At 45.0% G+C, this 20,693-nt stretch overlaps 1 protein-coding gene across 1 annotated transcript; it reads left to right on the top strand.

Annotated features, from left to right (window-relative positions):
- The first annotated feature begins 9,670 nt into the window (after window positions 1–9,670).
- On the top strand, window positions 9,671–20,693 carry smad6a (SMAD family member 6a). The gene is made up of 4 exons (XM_062549391.1): window positions 9,671–11,298; window positions 11,888–11,944; window positions 12,263–12,334; window positions 19,710–20,693. The coding sequence occupies exons 1-4, from the start codon at window positions 10,515–10,517 to the stop codon at window positions 20,249–20,251; spliced, it is 1,455 nt and encodes a 484-aa protein (XP_062405375.1). The 5' UTR covers window positions 9,671–10,514; the 3' UTR covers window positions 20,252–20,693.

Genomic DNA, 20,693 nt, shown 5'->3' with positions numbered 1-20,693 from the left:
GTATAGGGTTAAACTGGACGAATAGGGTTAAACTGGATGAATAGGGTTAATGCTCGACGAATAGGGTTACGGCTGGACGCACAGGGTTAAGGCTGGACGAGTAGGGTTAAACTGGACGAATAGGGTTATGTCTGGGCAAATAGGTTTAACTCTGGACGAATAGGGTTAAGGCTGGATGCACACAGGGTTAAGGCTGGACAAATAAGGTTATGGCTGGACATACAGGGTTATGGCTTGACATATAGGATTAAACTGGATGTATAGGGTTAAACTGGATGTATAGGGTTATGGCTGGATGAATAGGGTCACGGCTGGACGAATAGGATTAAACTGGGTGAATATTGTTACGTGTGGACATATAGGGTTAAGGCTGGACATACTGTATTGGGCTAAGGCTTGGGCTTGTCGCAAGTGACTTCCTTGGGAACTCAGCTTCGGAAAGTGTGTAGCCTTGCTTCACCTAAAGATTAGTACTGTGATTTGTAAAAGAAGGTCCAACCTAAACTCAGGGTATGAGTTAAATAAAGAGGGGTAGCATGTCTGACTTCCATATCTCTTTACTGACTTCCATGACTTGTTATTGCAGCATATTCATCATTTGATTTTTATAAAGGGGGGAAAAGACAACATGTCAACGGCATCGGCTCTGAGTTCAGGATTATGTTCAGACTGCTCAGACTCTGCCATATTAAGAGCAGATGTGACTGCTTCACTTTTGAGGAAGATTAGCTCCACACACACACACACACATACAGACACACACACACACACACACACACACACACACACACACACACACACACACACACACACACACACAGACACACACACACACACACAGACACACACACACACACACACACACACACACACACACACACACACACACACACACACACACACACACACACACTATCGATTGCCTATCCCCTGCTTTGTTTGGTCAATCAGCAGGGAGCCTGACCAGGCATTACAGGAGAGGGTCTGACTGTGTTTGTAGCGTAACATAGTCTTCAAAGATATGATGGCTTTCACTGATAAGAAGCCACTCTTATTCATCCTTGAAAAATGAGCTTTCTTTTTTCAATGCATTGTTATGTGTTTTTGCACGGTGCAACATGACTTTTTCAACCACATTACTCAGAGGGGAGCTGCAAAATTAGTCTCTGAACACTTGTCGCTAAGCGTAAGACCCACAACCGGGCTGTCTGAAGGGGAGCAGGAACTGGGTTTGGATCAGAACTATAGCAGCACAGGTCCGGCTGACACTCGCTCACTCACTCACTCACTCACCCACTGAGGCCGTATCCCTGCTGAGCTGAACGAATAGACAGTAATCGGCACTTCAGATATCGTCGCTCCATTCCATCTCAGCTAGTCACAGTTTTTGGCAGGGCCGCGCCAGGACAAGAAGATAAAGAGTATCTCTCTCTGCTGAGCCTGGCTGTGGCCTCCTCTGTCAGACTGTATACGCTGGTCGCTGGACGTTAGCTGGGCTCTTTGTCCACCTCCCCAGGAAGAGGTGGTCAGAGGAACTGAGATCCTAGGGACAGAATGATGGATTGCGGTGTATTCCCCTCGACTGTAAGTTGCAGCAATACACTAACTGCTGGACCCAAACAGGGTGCTATTTCCTAAACTCGTTCTGAGAGTAAACACCCATTCGACCATCCTGTTTTCAGCTCAGGATTGTGTAATGCTAATGTGTGTTCAACTCCATGCAGTTGAGATTATGTTGTGAGCGCTCAGATATCTCGATTTTGACACTACACATTTATTAGGCACTTTTTCCAAAGCGACTCACACATGTCAAGTATATTACAGTGTCCTCTTAGCAACTCGGAGTGAAGTGCCTTGCTGAAGGGCACAACGGTGGAAGGCAGGAATTGAACCCACAACTTCTCTGGCCACTACTTGCCAGTCCAGCTCCGTGGAGAGGCAAATGCCACACTGCCAGCACCAGCGTTGGCCATCCACGGCGCGGCGTTGTGCCACTCTCCTGTGCCACTCTCCTTGCCCTCCAAAGCCCACGCTGTCGGCGCTCTGCATGGCGCCCGACGCTATGAAAACAGCCTGGTTCTGCATGAGGCTGCTGCAGGCTCCCCTGCCAACCCCAGCCAGCCCTTCCTGAGGCTGAGCGAAGCCCTTCCTAAAGGCTTTTGCCAAGCTCCTTCATTCCTTCCTTCCTCCTGCTCCCTTATCTGTAAAGGAAAGTCACCCTGGCTCCTGCCGAGACAAACACAACCCTCTCTCTCTCTCTCTCTCTCTCTCTCTCTCTCTTTCTCTCTCTCGCTCTCTCTCTCTCTCTCTCTCTCTCTCGGCCTTTTCGCTCACTTCTCCAGTGCTTGCGTCATGACTCATTTACGTTGTGCTCAACACAAGAACACCAGCAAAAAGAAAACACTAATTATTCCATCGCCAAATGATATTTAATGAGTCATAAATAGCCATTAAATCTTTCCCCCTCAGAGAAATGTGCAAATACCTTTTAAATCATAACACTTCTCCCAGTTAGCTGTCGGTTTAACAGCAGAATGTTCAGGAAGGTGTAGGCCTACATGGCGAGGAGATACTGTAACATTAGTTGAGAGCACTGCTGGTGCTGGGGTTGGGTCTGCATGTAAGGTTGGATAGAGAACAACATTCGCCTTTCTTCTCCTGGAACACTGTGCCAAGTTGCCCCGACTGAGGATACCGACTCTCGTTCCAGCAGACAGTAGAATGTGGGATGTCAGGAGCCGCTGACCCACGCTGAGGAACGCTTCATGATAAGCGTCTCTGTTGAGCGCATCGGCTGACTTCTGAGAATGCTGACCAACATTTGGCATGTTTGGCGAAACTGGCACGACTGGGTACAACATCTCGAACCTCATGACTTTCATAACAGGATTTTTGTGTGTGAAGGGGTTTTCATCGGTCACAAAATGTGTATAATGCAATTTTCACTTTCTGAAAGTGAAACTTTGTTAGAATCGCGTTAACATGTTTTATAATTGATGAAATTTGTTCTTTGCTGACTTTGCCAAGCATGTCCTGAAATATGACTAGAAAAACAGTGTTTTGTGTCATGTTGTTGGGCTTGAGGCAGTGTGTGTGTCTGTGTGTGTGTGTGTGTGTGTGTGTGGGAGGGGGGGGTACTGTGTTGTGTGATGTCTTCTAGGCCACGGGCTGGGAGAGCTTTGAGGTAGTGAAAGAGAGAGAGGGGGGAGGCTACTGTGTTGTGTGATGCCTGCTGCGCTGGGGAGAGCTGTGAGGTACTGAGTGAGTGAGTGAGAGAGAGAGAGAGAGAGAGAGAGAGAGAGAGAGAGAGAGAGTGAAGGGGGGGCTACTGTGTTGTGTGATGCTTGCTGGGCCGCGGGCCGGGGAGCGCTCTGTTTGTGTTCGGAGTGGAAGCTCTTATCTCTAGGCCGTACTGACGCCATGCTCTTCCTGTCTGAAATCTCCTCTGCTGATTTTGCTCAGCGCGCAGTCTCCCCTGCAGCCAGCCCGCACGGCCCCTCCACTCCCAGCTTCTCATTTTGACTAACCCCCCCAGCCCCCGCCACCCCTCCCCAGCGGCTTCCAGAGCAGACCAGGGCAGATTAGATGTAGGCGCTGTGCGTGCTGACGTAAATGTCTCTCACAATGGCTGTCTGGACGCACGCGAGGGGAATTGTTGAAAGGACAAACTAGTCTTGAGTCAGTTTAGAACTCATTTGTACGTCTTTTAATAGCCTGCGCCTTTCGCAGTTTGTAAATAACATCCGAAATAAGGAGAAGCATCTCGGTCAGTTCCTTGGAAACGGCGGTTACCATTATGGTATGATGCAAGTGCAACAGAATGTCATTTGAGAGGAATTGTGCATTTGAATTCATTAGCTACTCTTAGCCCATTTGGAAAGCATTTGTCCTCCACAAATGGCACATTTAAAAAATGAAGCAACTTGCCAGACTCCAGATATTATTCCAACTTTTCTCAGAAAAAGTCATTGTCTCTCCCATGTCTGCCTTGACCGGCAGTCTGTGGCCAGCTCTGGTGGCGCCAAAAGCTCTGTGACATGGCAGTAATCAGGAACAGCGAGGAACGCTCTCTGTCAAAGAGGGTCCCTTTCCTTTTCCTTTCTTTTGGACAAATTTCCTTCCTCATTTTCTTGAATTTTCTCTCTCTCTCTCTCTCTCTCTCTCTCTCTCTCTCTCTCTCTGTCTCTTTCTGGTGCGCGTGTAAACAAAGGATTATTTATGAATAAACAAATAAAGTGGAGAAAGGTCCCAAGCACTTTAGTGCCTCAAGGAGAATCCTCCTATATGAAACAGCTTTTGTCCTTCCCAGTCTGTCCAACTGGCACAATGACATAAGCCACAAACAAAACAGAAAATAAAGCGTTAACATTTATGATGTGTAAAGCAAAGTTCCCTTTACAGTACGAACACAGTGTACTGTGCAGTTTTATGACAAATCGTCTTCCACAATGAATCATCTCAGGGCCTTGTCATCTCAATTTAAAAATGACTCAAAAAGATTCAGTGTCATCCCTGTACGCAGCCGACGCTGTTTCCTACTGTGAACATAAACTTGCTCAATGATTTTATGGAGGGCCATGATTATGCTGCCTACTCCACCATTAGTGCGGTCATCTTTGCTTAGTCTCCGTCTCGGCAGCCAGAGACGTCTCCCTTAGAAAGTGCATTCCATTGATTGCATCCGCCAGGGCCTCCGAGCCATCTCTGGATCTCTCTGGATTGCACTGGCTCTCTGGCTTTATTTTCCTATAAACAAACATGTTGCTCGGCGTAATGAGAGAGAGGGCATGAAAGCATCTTTAGCTGTTCAGCTGTGTTTTCTTTTTCGAAAACAAACAAACTAACAAACAAATGAATACTGAATTTGCATTGCATTGTGGGCTTAATGGTCTCATGTGACTTGTCTGGATTCATTATTTTCATTCTTGGCTAAGTTGAAGGAGAAACACAGAGAATTTAAGCACAAGTGAGGGCAATATGCTCATTTGTTTGTTAATAGCGGACGGACGGGGACTCACTGGCAGCCTGCTTGTTTCTCAATTTCCTCATCAACATAGCACAACCTCCATGATAAACATATAGAGTACCTTCCCACAAAATTACCCCTTAAAGATATGTAGGGGTAAATACTGTCATGGACTTAAAGATACATACTGTAGTGGTGAATACTGTCATGGACTTAAAGATATGTAGGGGTAGATACTGTCATGGACTTAAAGATATGTAGGGGTAAATACTGTCATGGACTTAAAGATACATAGTGGTGAATACTGTCATGGACTTAAATATACAGTATGTGTGGAATAAATACTGTCATGGACTTAGTAGGGGAATAAAGACTGTCATGGACGGTGCATGGGCTATGCCATTTACATACTTCCAACTCGTATTTCTAAATGAATATTGAATTTTGAAAAAGCTGCGGTGGTTTCTTAATTTATTCATCAGAATATTCATTATGGCTCAGAAAAAAGTACAACAAATTGCAACCATCTTGACATATTTTTTTTCTCTTTCAAATTGATGTATGACATTTTTTATTGTAAGGGATCATCGTAGATCAATGCAATATGTGCATATTAAATATTCAACTGATGGCATTTGAATCTTGGACAAGACTAGAAAAAACCCTGATTACCTGTATAATAGTTTACCTAAACCACTACACCATGCAGCCATCCCATAATCTAATGCATGCTGTCCATTAGACAAAGACTGGAAATGGAGATTAATTGTTTACTTCCGAGAACTCGGCTCGTGTTTTGGGGAGCCTTCCATTACACCACATTTTCTTTTTTTTCAGAATTGAGGGAACGATGATGGATGACTCTCCCCAAAAGTGAATTGTGCCTGAATAGCACGAGGGGGAAATATGTTTTTTTTCTAAGAAAGAGAGACTGGAAACTGACTCTACTCCCAGTTACAGATGCAAAGGATTTGAAAGCAGACTGAACTGCTGGAAAGAGAGGAATGAAGTGACCACATCAGGGAAAGTGAATGGTAAAATGGGGGAGAAAACAGAGTGAGACAGAAAGAGAGACAGAGTGAGACAGAGAGAGATGGTGTGGCAGAACTATGTGTGGGTGAAATCGCTACACAAACATGTCTATCGGTCTGATTGTGCTGAGGCTCCTCTGGTCCAAGACTGCACAGATGACCTCTCCCTAGGACACTCGAAGAATACATGCTCTCCAACACCCTGCACAGCTGTTTTTCAGAAGAGGCTCCTTAACTGGCCGGGCCGAAGCAACGGGGGTGAGGGGAAGGACCTGAGAGCACTCTATCACTTCTGCACTAAGATGTCTGCCATCTTTCCCATCAAGCCATTAGCTGAAATGGACCTGATGACAGGCTATTCCTGTGGTGGACATTGCCAGGCCCCTCGGAGTAGGACCACAGGGGCCCAAGGCCTGGGCTGGAGCTATTTTGGGGGGTGGTTTGGTGCCGGCCACCCTGTCTCCTAAGCACAACTTCGACTGATAGACTATCTGCTGGTTTTAAATGGGAGCCTTGGCAGTTATTAGACTGACGCCAGGCTTGCGAGTTATCAGCCCTGTGTTGAGATAGATGGCTGGAGTGGTGATGCTTCCTGTGTCTGCAGAACTTTCGCAAGGAATTGAACGTCCCGCAGAAACGTCTCGAGATTGTTTTGTTCACCCCATGGAATAAACACTCTGCAAAGAAATCTCACAGAGCAGAAACAATGACGCTGCAATATAGATGACTGTCTGCCTGAGCCAAATCAAAGGATACATGAAATCTGTACTATGATACAATATCCTCCATACGCTGTCTATTGTCTTGTGTTCTCAGTTGCAGTTCTACCCAATGAAGCAATAAGATTACTCAGGCTATACTGTAAACAAGACTTACCGATGGCAATGTTGTGAAATACATTACAGGAAAGGAAAAACAGATCCTGCATTATATTTCCCTGACTGGATAGTATGTGCACATTACACACACACACTCACACACACACACACACACACACACACACACACACACACGTGTACTGTATATTTGTTTGCCTGTGTGTTAATCTGCAGCTCGGATTGTGAGCGCATGCACGTGCGCGCACACACACAGTTTACTTTTTTATTTGGATTGACAGATAGACATTTATCACACACAAACACACACACGCACGCACGCACGCACGCACGTACGCACGCACGCACGCACGTACGCACGCACGCACGCACGCACGCACACACACACACACACACACACACAGTGAATGGACCTGGAGGGGTGCCAGGGGGTATAGCGTGCCAGCGTATGTTGGTGAGGCTGTGCGGGGCTTCCTCCTCCTGACGCACATAAACAGACATGTGGGTGCACCCCGGCAATTGCATAATATAAAACTAGTCCAGATCTGATACCCAACGCTCGAAAGTCTCTGTCTGTCATAAATTCGTATTTGCATTATATTAGTTTGTTATGTCTGCATTTTGGGCCATTTGCATTTTATTTGTTTGTTCCGTCTGTGTAAACCACATTGAATGACGGTTGTGTGTGAAAATGTGCTATATAAATAAATTTGACTTTGACTTTGACTTAATAATCACTTCCAGTGAAGCAGTATACACTCAACATGACCAACATGTTTTCTGAAATAATATAACATTAATCTGTTTCTCTTTAAAAATAAGCACTTTTAGTCACTGTATACATTACCTTGATGTTAAAGTGCATGAAATCGAAGGCAGAGATAAAAAAGCGCTGGTTGGGCGTCTATCTGCAAATGGCCACTTGAGTTTCTTGATACTTCATGTGTTAATTGCTCATCCACACCTTAATTACAGTTTATGATCCACACACAGTTGGCAGCACACAGTGAGGCACTCAAGCAACAGAGTATTCAAATGTTTTTTGTTTTCTGGCCTGGCATCTGATAGAGTTACTCTGGGGGGCATATTTGGAACAGGTGCCCAGTGTGACCCTCCGCTGCCCCCCCACTGCCCCCCACCTTACCCCATCTCCATCCCCTGATCCGTGCGAAGAAACCTGACCCATTTGCCCAGGCCATTACGTTCTCTTAAGAATTTCAGCTCTCTGGCCTTTGAAGTTTCACACATACTTCACACAATATGCAAGTCAAAAGTACAGTTAAAAGTAAAAAGTAAAAAAAAAAATGAAATATGGAATGACTGAGAAACAAATTATACAACAAAGAAAGTGCACGTGCAAAAAGAAATTGATTATGACAACTATAAAATGGCCGTGTCTTCACCCAAATGTCCAGGATACGACACTGACTGGCTGTGTTATGTTGATGTACATGGAGTGGGTATTACTGAATAACATGCATCAGGGCAAGATGGATGTGCCAAGGTGTGCCTGAAGATTGTTGACCTCCCTCTCAGGGGTCAATGAAACTGCTCTGTTAGTACCCCAACCCGAGCACTGCATCAGTTATCATATTTCCCTCTATGAACAAACTAAAATTGAAAAGTTATATTAAAAAAAATCATCAGAATAACAAGTAAAAGAACACTACTGCCTCGCAGAAAATGCTCAAACATTTGGCCAAATTAACTGTCCAAGGGCCTTTAGTTTTGCTCGTCCTGAATGAGCTTGAATGCTCAACAGATTTCTTGAATCACACACTAATGCATTTATTTCAGGTCATTTAGCATACAGTATATGGATGGATGTATGGGTGTTGTCGTTTAATTAGTTCAAAAGAAAAAAGTTTGACATAAAAAAAAACCCAGTTTAGCTATTTCTATTTGTCTTGAGGGTTTGTGTAAATGATCAGATATTGTTGTAAACCTGAAGACATCGGTCTTCTCTATTTTGTTTAATGTCAGGGCTGTGTCCTCTTCAGTGAAGTAAGATTTGACATCTTGACAGCCAATTGGAGGCCCCCATTCCTGAACTTCTGTTACTCTGGGCGAATTGATATATTAGGGGCGTGGCCTCGACTCTCTGACTCCACATGGAAACAAATTAACTCTTTAAATCCCGCCGGAGGCGCATCCACTTAAAGGAGTATTTATGCCCTGAAGGCGAACACGAAAAACTTGCTGTAACACTTCAACAAGGTGCACTTACAGTGCTATAACGAAACAGTTTTAAAATGCTAGACGCTAGCACAGAAGACAGGTTGACTTTTAAGCTTAGTCTACTTTTGCACCAGCAAGTCCGCCTGCCAAAATAGAATATCAGTGAGAGAATTGTAAATAATGATGATCACTACGGTCGAGAACCGCAAGGTGAAAATGAAAGATTCTAGAGCGCTCCCTCTATATTTGGCGTAAATAATGCACCTACCCTCAAACAGTTTTATTGGTCTCCCAAAGTAATTGCACGTAACTATCACATATTCTCCAAACCATAATTATATCAGCATGAAAGTAATGATTAAATAATGTTATATTATGGATTAAACAACTTAGGCTATGACGATTCTCCAGAGTATAGGCCTACTATCAACATTCTGATTACGCGGAACAACCTAGGCTACTGTTGAAATTATAGGAATATCCACATCTTGATGAATAATGCAATGCAACAATCTATTACCTAATCACCTTCAAAACAGTAAACAAATTTATCATTTTTAAGCGTTAACTCAAACCGGGCGGAAATTACGCCTTAAAGAGTTAAGAAACTCGAAACCATGTTTGCGCAACAATCAGTGCTGCTCCCAGCCGCCAAACTGTCTAGACTAGCACATGATGGGAATCAGCCAATGGCTCCGTTGCTCTCCTCGGGGGCCCCGTGTGTATGAATGTATGTGTGTGTAGCCTATCTGAAGAAGAAAAAGGGGGAATCGACGAAAGAAATGGTCGAGGAATGCCAGCCTAATTTACGAGTCCTGATCATGGAATAGTAGCATATCCTTTAAGATTGCACAGCGCAAAGGATCCGACGAGAGTCACCTTGTTTCTTCAGGCGTTCAAAATCGCTGGTTTAGTTTGTCGCGAAGACTGGATTATGAATTATGTTTGATTATTTCTTCGCAGAGGGAAGTTTATACGCTAATAGGTTAGGCGATCCGAAGCAGTTCAAAGTCCAAAGAAGAAGGAAAGAAATCTAAACAAAGCTATCGACCGAGAAGAATACTACGTCTTTGGTGAGCCTCTGCATTCATCATTTCTTTCTATCGTTCTTTTGCCTACCCATCTGAAAACCAAACAGCTATAGCCTACTGCGACTTTGAAATGGACAACCGCAATATCCTGGTAGCCTAGTCAAGCAGTAAATGCTACGAAGCGACCCAAAAGGTTCATGTCGTAGGCTACCACTTCAGTTATAGGTTAGGCTCCGTGGAATTCCTGTAACAGAATCTCCTCTTTGATACAACATTACGTTAGCTACAATTGTAGCTTGCATTCTAGCTAATGTTGTGGTTCGGCCACAAACATACTGCCCCCGGCTGTGCTTACACTGCACGGCGTTCAGGCTACAGAATATTGATGTGGCACGACGACCATATCACGATTTTCAGTCGCAAGAATCGTGAGCAAACATAAAGGACGCATAAAAATAGAAGAAAGTGTCGTATGTTCAGGTCGAAACGCTCAGGTCTTGCACGGCGACTCTGGAGAAGCCGTTTGATTCCAGACACGGATGGGGAAGATGGAAGTTGTAGTAAAAGCAGTGAAGGGGGTCGGGATGAATCGTTTGACAACAATCCAGAGAAAATACCCAAAACGGAATATATGCCGATGACAAGGGTTGCAAACCCCGGGAGAGTGTACAGCAGGAATCTAGAAAGTAGGGAAGCGAGTGTCATTTTGGACAATGATTGTGACACTATGTGTGTCCTTGAGCATGGATGCCCCAGGTCTTCGCAAGGAACCGATGGTAGGGGGGTTACTTGTTGTTTGTTTAAAGATCTGGACCACAGTCGACCTAGAAGTCCAGTGTCGACCAGGACTAAAGACATTATTCCTTGTCAGCTGATATGGCGGAACCGTAGTCTCCGCGAATCTGTCAGCGTGGACAGGAGAGACGTAAAAACACGGGCAGCGGTGGATCAAGAGCTCAAGCGGGCCACTTACGCTTTTCTAAAGAAACTGAATGAAAAGTCGCTGGATATTTTGCTGGAGGCCGTGGAGTCCCGAGGCGCAATGCTGAGCCACTGCGTGATGGCATCGCAGACGGAGCTGCGTATCGGAAGCCAGACGGCGCCTCCACAGTACCTGCTCAGCAAACTCTACCGCTGGCCCGACCTGCAGCGCACAACCCAGCTCAAGCCACTGTGCCAGTGTCGGAGTTTTTGGGGTTTGGAGAACCAATCGGTGTGCTGCAACCCCTACCACTACAGCCGCATGTGTGGACCAGGTAAGCGTGGCCATACAATATATTCTTTGGTTTTGATGCGTTAAATATGTGCATCAAATGGCACAGGCTATTACTTTACTGTGAAGTATATCATCTAATCATTCCCTGTAAGATAGCAACCGTAGCCTATACTGGGACAAGGCTTTTAACGCTCTCTCCGTGGAATAAAGAAGTAACTTGCTGCCTCTCCTCACCCACTGACAGCATTCCTGGCAGCTGTCAGGTTGTAAATTCAAAGGACAGAAGCTCTGTTAACAGATACTTACTTTCCTAGTTGGCTCTACTGTTGTGGAGCCTTATGTGGAGAAATAATCTGTATACAGGATATCACTATAAATGGGTGATGTTCAATAATTAGGTCAAACAACAAAGTTGCATATTATACATGGGCTTCTTTGGATATATGGATTTATTGAATGGCCTAGGCTATAAATAATAGAATGATAAAGAATGATAGATAAAATGGGGTTACTTCTGTGATTGTCTCAGAAAAGAACTGTGTAATACCATTTTTGTATGTGCTTGTTTTAATGCTTGCTAACAAGTGGTGAAGGCCTATGTGTCTAATATCTTTTTTTGTTATTGTTAGAATCACCTCCCCCTCCCTACTCACGGCTCTCCCCTTCAGCAGAACCCAAGCCACTGGGTAAGACATCCAACGCTCTCTCACCTCAAAGTTCCTCTGCTAGCTTCCATACACCGAAATCTTACTCAGACATGTGTTGACAGAGTATAAAGAACACTTAGTGAATTTCTCAATAAAAAGCTTACAGTAATGTGGTCCTGTACTGTGAAAAGCATGTCATGTTTTTGACTGAGTGCAATTCTGCTGGTATTCTCCAAGGCTTTATTTCGTTGTTATAGATAAAGGCTGAATGCTGAAATTAACTTTGGATCTGTAATGAAACATACTGTATCGGAATTGTTTCTTCATAGTGGCACTGACTTTTTTTTGTCATTACAGATCAGACAGATCCACTTTTGTCCTACACTGAAAATGAGGCCACCCACCCTGTGAAACCCAGGGACAACTCAGGTGAGTGTTCAACACACACAACAGTTACATATTCTGTGCGAATCCTCGTCACACATGGACTAATCCTTGCTAAAGCTGCTTTCAGGAGAATATTTTAGACTGTTTTGTTATGAGTCTATTTCGTATCAGCTGACAACCATGGTTGGACTTATTGGTTAGATATGCAAATTCGGAAAGCACGAATACTATCTGGCTGGTTAGGTGTATATAAAGCTCAGGACAGGTTCACCAAGGAAGGTTTAGACAGAGAGGGTTAAAGGATGAAGGATCTTTGGTTTAGATGCCCCTGCCCATATCTGTGAGCATGATGGCAATTGGTCCCAGCGTACCTACTCTGCTGCTCAGAGCAGGGCACAGTAACGCTGAAAGCTCTGTAGCCTCGCTGCCCTGGGTTACCATACGTTTTGGGCATGCTATAAAGGTAAACGTTAACGTTAATGTTAACGTTAATTCAACGTTAACATTGATGATTATGCATAACATGATTATGCTGTGGATAAAAATACTTCTATCATTAAGGATGTTAGCCTAGTGTATGATACTCTGTATGTTGACAAAATCATTTGCATTAATTATTACTGTATTGTGTTGCTATATTGAAGTGGATGTACAGACAAAAAAGAGAAAGAACCCATGAAATAAACACTGCGTTAGATTATTAGTAGCAGGTTTTGTGGTGGAAATATATTTTCTTCTCTTTTTTAATCTCTTTCATTAAAATTCTCTTTGAGTTAAAAGACCAATTATCTGTAGTCTTCCTGTCAAGACTTTGTTTGTGACTCGTAGAGCATCTCAGACCAAACTCGTGCAGAAGGACGCAATGTTAGACTGTGCTGACATGCAAGTGGTGTCTGGAGGACAGGAAGCACTCCACTGAAGTGTCACAGGAACCATTAGTGTTTACGCCCCGACCTCTGAAGTGTCCTGCCAGGATGCTGGACAGTCCTGTGCTGAGGGGGATAGTGAAGCGACGTCCACTTATGCACCTGTACCACTGATCTATGAAGAATAACTGGATAGACTATCCCATTGTTGCCGCCCCATCAACAATGAAGCCAATGGAACCGGCCCGAGTGGTCCCAATGTCCCGCCGCGCCGAGGCTTCAGGTTTATGACGTAGATGTGCTATCCAGTGTTCTTTATAGATCAGTGCGTTCGACTGGCAAGTGGTCCCAATATGGCCGCCGCACTGAGGCTTCAGCCTTCAGGTTTATGAGGTAGATGCGCTATCCAGTTATTCTTTATAGATCAGTGACCTGTACTGGGATAGCTTCCTGATGTCGTGCACCCTGCATGGCTAGCAAGTAGACTGAGAGAGTCAGATCTAGTGCTCTTCTCAAAGTATAAGGATCTCTGGTTCTGAGTGCTGCAAACATGATGAAGGTATCAGACCTTTTGACTGCTGCAGTGATGTTTTGCGGTACAAATACTCTATAACAGTATGACACCGTCTATTATAGAGCCTGTGATTTATTGAGTATGTGGATATGCCAAGTGTATTATCCATTTTGGCTGCGTACGCTTTAATGTGAAGGTGCAACCGCAGGTCTGTAAACATGTAATGGCTTTATTATTTAGGAGACTGAAGTGGATCTTCGTCTTGCACACGTGCAGCAGTTAGGCAGGCTTTGCTGGAGCTATAACTGCACTGTACTGATATTAAGTGTCCATGTTGTCTAGGTTACCTGTAATAATCTGGTAACCTGCCAGCAAGGTACGGTTGTATCTTGTTATCAAGATTTTATGGGTTTGTAATTTTACTCGGTCTTGCCAACACTGTGGTCACATGACATGTTGATATTCCAAAACCAATATGAAAGAAAAACCTTGTTGAAACTATGGTAGTTATCTCTAATGGTTGTGAGGCTAGCTGTGCAGTTGAGAGGTCACGAGTGCTGAGAAATAGAAGGTGACAAGAGTTTGAGGTCATTTGTGAGACCTCCATATTCTTTACTGGAATAAACGTCTTGCATGTTTTGAAGTTGTCCCTCCCTTCTACCTTACGCACGCAACGGTTGTAGCACCGGTAGCGCTCCTTAGTTTCCTACACGCTCATAAAGGATTGCTGCCTATCAAACATTTGGACGAGACCCACTGGAACCTCAGGGTGTTATAAAACCCAGCGCTCCTGCCAAAATCTGTCACACTGGAAAAATTATGAATCGCAAGTCTTAAAAAAAGAAGAGGGGGGGGGGGGGAAGCTAGTCGGATTTAGCTCTGCCTACAGTTGAAATCACATGGGTTGGATCCCATTATTGGTGCGTTTTGTTTCCTCCGAGTGCATAGTATAGACATGATGTGAGTGCGACGGCTGCCTCTAGGAACCAGGCTGCTTTAGGGGTTGTTTATTTTGGGGAAGTGAGGCCTCAAACAAACATCCTGTTTGAAAAACCTGTCTCCTTTGGAAGCGGCGGGAGTCAATGAATCGGCCCTTTGATGGCGGCGCGCCGGCCAGGAATGCCCTGCGTGGTCTCCGCATCTCAAGCGGGGCGCTCTGGGACCTGGGTGTTGTTTTCCTCGTTTACGTGTCGCTCAGACTGACAGGGGCAAGCAGGACATTCCCTCGCACATACACGCCACCGTGTTTCACAGTCAAATGAGGTAGTGGTCAGGTAAAATGGCCAAAACTATCAGAAAATCTGTTTTAGGTCTTCCTGAATGTTGTGCTGTAACTACTTGATGTTCCTAGTGCTGTTATGAGCCAGAAATGCATCCCTGCTCTCTTTGAGGTTAGCTACGGAGACATTTCTTAAGAGCAGCTTTTTCTGGAGTTGAAGGAATATTCGGAACGGCATGCTAAATGGGGTGCCCCTCCGTCGGGTCAGTGGGCAGGAGTCACGGCAACGCCGGCTCCATGGCATGCTCTGTGCCATCGTACGCCAGCCTGTTGTACGTCTCTAAGAGCTCTCATCACTGCAGGGCACAGGGTCACCACACCAAACCTGGGGCAGTGAGGGGGCAATTAAAAAGGAACAGAATGCCTGACTGTCCGTCTTTACATGCCTGTGGCCAAGGCTACACACTGAGGTGATAAGGACTGTCCGATTCTGCCATCCAGACAGACTACAGGCCTGAGCTCGCTTGAGTGCTGAGGGCTACAGGCCTGTAGGGTGGTGGCTTTGCTATAGTTTAGAATGTGTGTTCGTCAGTGCTGTGGTGTCCTGTGTGCTTCACTCAGCGTTGTAATGCAAATATTGAGCTTGGATCGGAGGAAACCACATAGTCTGTAGTTCATCAGCAGGGTTCTCAGCTTGTCAAATCTGGGCGCTCTACTGTGTCTGACTTCTCTGTTCGAGCCTCATGTAGTCTGGTGGTCAGTGTCAGCTTAACTGCCCTCACCATATTTCATAGCGTTAACTGTATTTTTGTATCGTAACCATTGTAGCCTTTGCCTTCATGCCTTTCGTCGCCCCAGCGATGTTAAGATTGCAGATCAGACCCTCACCCTCCAGAGCTGTTCCGCCACGTTTAGAGCTTTGAGTACTACTCGCTACAAATCCGATTGTGAGCCAACAATGGCGAGTTTGTGAAGTGCCCTCCTCTCTCCTCCTCTCTACATGTAGCAGGAGATGGCTCTGGGACACCAGGACAATTACGAAAAGTCTTGTTCTGGTGTGTCCCATACTGTCTGTTTACTCCTCTCTGTCTCTCTCTGTCTCTCCCTCCCTCTCTCTCTCTCTGCTCTCTCTCTGTCTCTCTCTCTCTCTCTCGCTGTATCTCTCTCTCTCCTCCTCCTCTCTCTCTCTCTCTCTCTCTCTCTCTCTCTCTCTCTCGTCCTGCCAGCCTCGGCCTGTGGCTCCGGCTCTGCTGTCTCTGTTGCCAGGCTCCGGTGGGTTAAAATAAGGTTTGAATTACAGGACTGACTGCGGCTTTTCCTCTTGCGTTTAGTGCCTCGGAACGCATGCAATTAGCCTAATGAAATCCTGCCATTCTGTTTAACCTAAAGATTCTTTGCAGATGTTGATTGGGAATGACTCTATTGATTGTTGGAAATTGTTTCCTTTGTGTGTGTGTCTCTGTGTGTGTGTGTGTTTGTGTGTGTGTGTGTTTTAAGCAATGACTTTAAAGTGTCTGTTGGGATAGAGTTTACCCCCATGCATGGCACTTTTTTGTTTTGAGGAAGCTGTGGCATTCCGTGTTGGGTTGCAGGGTGGGACCATTTGGCTGTGCTGTGTTGTGATGGGAATGAAGGATTCGGCTCGTATAATCCTGACACAACCTATTTCCCTTCTGTCTGATGTTGGGATCGACCAATAGATAGGTTTTCATCACAGGCGCTTCATCATAGGGAGTTGGGTAACTAGAGACAAATCTTTCATGGAGCGTATTGTGACAGAATCCTTTCATTTTTCATTGTTGTTCTTCTTCAATCAAGAAGTAGGAGTCCAGCGGACTTTTTAATAGGGAAGAATTAACCATAAGCATTCTTTGTGGTCTAGTACTATGTTATATTAGCAACATGAAATATTGCTGCCAGTTAGTAAATTGGATTAAGCCTTGTTTATAGACACCAGTGTTATGTCTCTGTTGTGCTGCTAGTTTGTTTGATGTTCAGTTGTTTCTGTTCAAAGGAAACATGAATATTTCCTCATTGCCCTATAAAGAGGCTAGTCGAAGGGCAGATACAGAGACTCTTTTTGTGGTAGTTTGGATTTCACATTTTTGGAATACCGTAAAGTGCTAATAACACGAAACAACTCTCTCCACAGGCATAAATAATAGAATCTCTAAGTTTATTATGGCTGAGTCAGAAGTTGAATTCACGTCTCTTTGGCATCCTTACAAACACTCCCCCGGCCTCTCTCTCTCTCTCTCTCTCTCTCTCTCTCTCCCTTTCCCTCTGTCTCTGTCTCTCTTTCTCTTTCTCTCTGTCTTTCTTTCTTTCTCTCTCCCTCTTTCTCTTTCTGTCCCTCCCGCTCCCTCTCCCTCTCCCTCTGTCTCTCTTTCTCTTTCTTTCTCTCTCTCTCTCTCTCTCTCTCTCTCTTTCTCTCCCTCTCTCTCCCGCTCTCTCTCCCTCTCTTTTTTTCTCTTTCTCTCTCTCTCCCTCCCTTTCTCTGTTTGTCTCTCCCTCGCTCCCTTTCCCCCCCTACCCTCTCTCTCTCTGTCAGTGTGGTAGAAGAGCCTAATGGCTGTGGAGGAGAGTCTAATCCCTGGCACAGGATTAGAGACGTGCCCCCTCCCTCCCCCCACCCCCCCTCCTCTTCTGTGGTGCTTAGGGAAGTGGGGGATTCTCTCCCACTGTGAAATTTGAAAATTAAAAACTTTGTAGAGTGTGTGGTTGGACCTTTTTAAAGCTCAAGTATTCGTTGGAAAGGCTGTGTTTTGTCACAGATTTACTGCTTCTTACAGTAAATTGTAAACTGGTAATGTGGAACCAATATTAAGACGTAATTCCACCAAACTTTCTCCATAACAAGTAGGGTTGACATTGGCCAATGTTGACCTTCGATGACATTTACTGATGACAGAGGCTGATTTTATTTGTTATGTCGCATAAATTCTGTTTTAGGTTGTGGCATGAAGGCCTGAAAGACTTAGAGTAGTTAAATAGTTCAGTTATTTTGTTATGAATGTTTTTGTTTCCACTCTACTAACTCTACTATAGCTTACAACAACACAAAATAAACAAGTAGAGAAAAAGATATCGGTACCAGCACTGGCTATAGCCAAAATTGTTATTTTATGTATATGCAAATATATATATTCAGTACTGATACCATCCCATAATTTCACCATTGGTGCATGTTGATAATTACACTTTTACACAGTATCTATAGAGCATTTAGCCTACCCACCAGCTACACTTATCATCAAAAGTAGGCTATGCAAGAAGTAGTCCTGAAGGTGCGTTGTGAAAAGTGCGTTGGATGCTATTTTTCATCTCTGGTGAACAATGCACATTGATTCATTCAGCTAGTCTGTGCTGCTCCCGTCAGACAGCTGTTTTGCAGAATGCACTAATGAGACATTGGAGATTCATAATGCGAGGCCACTTTGGAGCCGAGGAAGGATATTCACAACTGGCAAATGAGGCCTGAGACAACGTTAACTCTGAGTGAATATGTGTGTGTGTGTGTGTGTGTGTGTGTGCCCGTGTTTCCTCTGAAAGGTCAGTTGCATCATGGTGGACTTGTTGAGGAGCGCTAAAGGCCCGGTGAGGCTAGCGAGGAGCAATGTGAAAGTGTATCTGCTGTGTGCTCTACCTTAAAGGAGCTTGTTAATAGGAGGTCATTTAGCCCCGGAGCGGTTTGGGAATGAGTGGAATGGGGCCACAGGCCCAGCCTTTAAATCCTCTGTGTCAATAGACGCTCTGAAGCAAAATAATGGCATCACTCTGTGTACGAGTTAATCAGAGCTGATAGCATGAAGGCAGGAGGGTCGTGGGGTCGCGGGCGCGCACTAAGTTGTCAGGGAGCTGAATGCCGGCCTGCAGCTTGCGGAGGGAGGGCCAGCCGAGGGGAGAGGGGGACCCCCAACTGGCCCGCTCACCCCACTGGAATGCTGGGAGGGGAGCTGGGGGTGTTGACGGCAGAGATGACAGATTTCTTGCTTTTTTTTTTTCTTTTTTCCTCCTCTCCCCCTTTCGAGGGGCCTCATGCCCCTTCAGTATCGAATCCCTGAAGGATCTCCAAGAAACATTCACCCTGTGTAGCTGTGTGGCTCTTTGATGGGCTTGCTTTAGGGATACCTGTTTTTGGTTGTTTGTTGTGCGTATATTTTAGGAAGTAAATAGACAAAAACATGGACATGGAGTGGAATGAGCAGTTCTACTGTATCTATAGTTATCCTAGCAACATCTCACCATCTTCTATATTGCAGATTACGCCTTTTTTTAGATAGCCTTAATAGGGGGTAGAGCTAAGGAGTCCGTTCTATAAAGCACTCAGTGAGCGCAAACCTCTCCAAACCAAGTGAAAACATAACCGCCTGCTGAATCCAGACAGTGATACGGATCACTCCCAAAATTCTTCCTTGGGTCATTTCAGAGACCGTCCCTGAAAATTTCATCCAAATCCATCCATAACTTTTTGAGTTATCCTGTGAACAAACAAACAGACAGACAAACAAACCAACCCAGATGAAAGCATAATCTCCTTGGCGGAGGTAGTAATAAGCACATCCAGAGAAGGCCCTTGATGAACCTGGGTACTATTTAGCTCCTCTGCTCAGTGGCCAGTTCTGAACTGTTGCAGAGCGCTAACATTTGTACCAGAAACGGCTGATCGATCGATTGATAATGTCTGACTGTTTAAATGTGTTTGGAAAATGCCGATTGATTGATGATGTCTGACTGTTTAAATGTGTTTTGGAAAAGGCCGATTGATTGGTGATGTCTGACTGACCGTTTGAATGTGTTTTGGCTGTGTGTTTGCAGACAGCAGCACGTCGCCGGACCCCCTGAAGCAGAGCCACTGGTGCAGCGTGGCCTACTGGGAGAACCGCACGCGCGTGGGCCGCCTCTACACAGTGGACGAGCACTCGCTCAGCATCTTCTACGACCTACCTCAGGGCACGGGCTTCTGCCTGGGCCAGCTGGGCCTGGAGCAGCGCAGCAGCTCGGTGCAGCGCACGCGCGGCAAGATCGGCTACGGCATCCTGCTCAGCAAGGAGCCGGACGGCGTGTGGGCCTACAACCGCAGCCAGCACCCCATCTTCGTCAACTCGCCCACGCTGGACATTCCCCACGGCGGCCGGAGCCTGGTGGTGCGCAAGGTCATGCCGGGCTACTCCATCAAGGTGTTCGACTACGACAAGTCGTGCCACCTGCGGCGCGCGGAGGAGCCCGAGCACCTGGACGGGCCGTACGACCCCAACAGCGTGCGCATCAGCTTCGCTAAAGGCTGGGGACCCTGCTACTCTCGACAGTTCATCACTTCCTGCCCATGTTGGCTTGAGATCCTCCTTAACAACAGATAGCAAACAACCATAACACTATCCGAAATGTAATCTACCTAGATTTAATATAAAGTTTTATATTATATATATATGTGTATATATATATATGTATATGTATATGTGTATGTATATATGTATATATATGTATACATATATGTATATATATGTATGTATTATGAGAAATATATTACACTTGTAAATAATGAGTCATTTTTACAAAACGTGATTATTTATGTATGGTGCAATGCGTATACGGATGAAGTTAAGAGAAACCGGATAATGCACTTTTGATTCTCTATATTTTACATATATAGAGTCTCTCAATGCCATTTTGAGAAGTCACTCAAAAGAAAACGAAGATAAAACCTGGTTTTGGTGTATAGTTTTTGTATACTATCAATGCCCAGACAAAAAAGCTAAGGCCATTCACACATTGATAATAAAGTATTCATATAAGATTGCA

The sequence above is a fragment of the Sardina pilchardus genome, chromosome 11 (assembly GCF_963854185.1).
Source record: "Sardina pilchardus chromosome 11, fSarPil1.1, whole genome shotgun sequence".
Classification (NCBI taxonomy): Eukaryota; Metazoa; Chordata; class Actinopteri; order Clupeiformes; family Clupeidae; genus Sardina; species Sardina pilchardus.
The sequence above is the reverse complement of the archived record's forward strand: the minus strand, read 5'-3'. Positions and strand labels throughout refer to the sequence as shown.

Bases quoted from the DNA above. Each gene is read 5' to 3' on its own strand.
- smad6a (XM_062549391.1), top strand. From the start codon at position 10,515: ATGTTCAGGTCGAAACGCTCAGGTCTTGCACGGCGACTCTGGAGAAGC. The intron at 11,299-11,887 runs GTAAGCGTGGCC...TGTTATTGTTAG, and splicing joins CAGCCGCATGTGTGGACCAG to AATCACCTCCCCCTCCCTAC. The intron at 11,945-12,262 runs GTAAGACATCCA...TTGTCATTACAG, and splicing joins AGCAGAACCCAAGCCACTGG to ATCAGACAGATCCACTTTTG.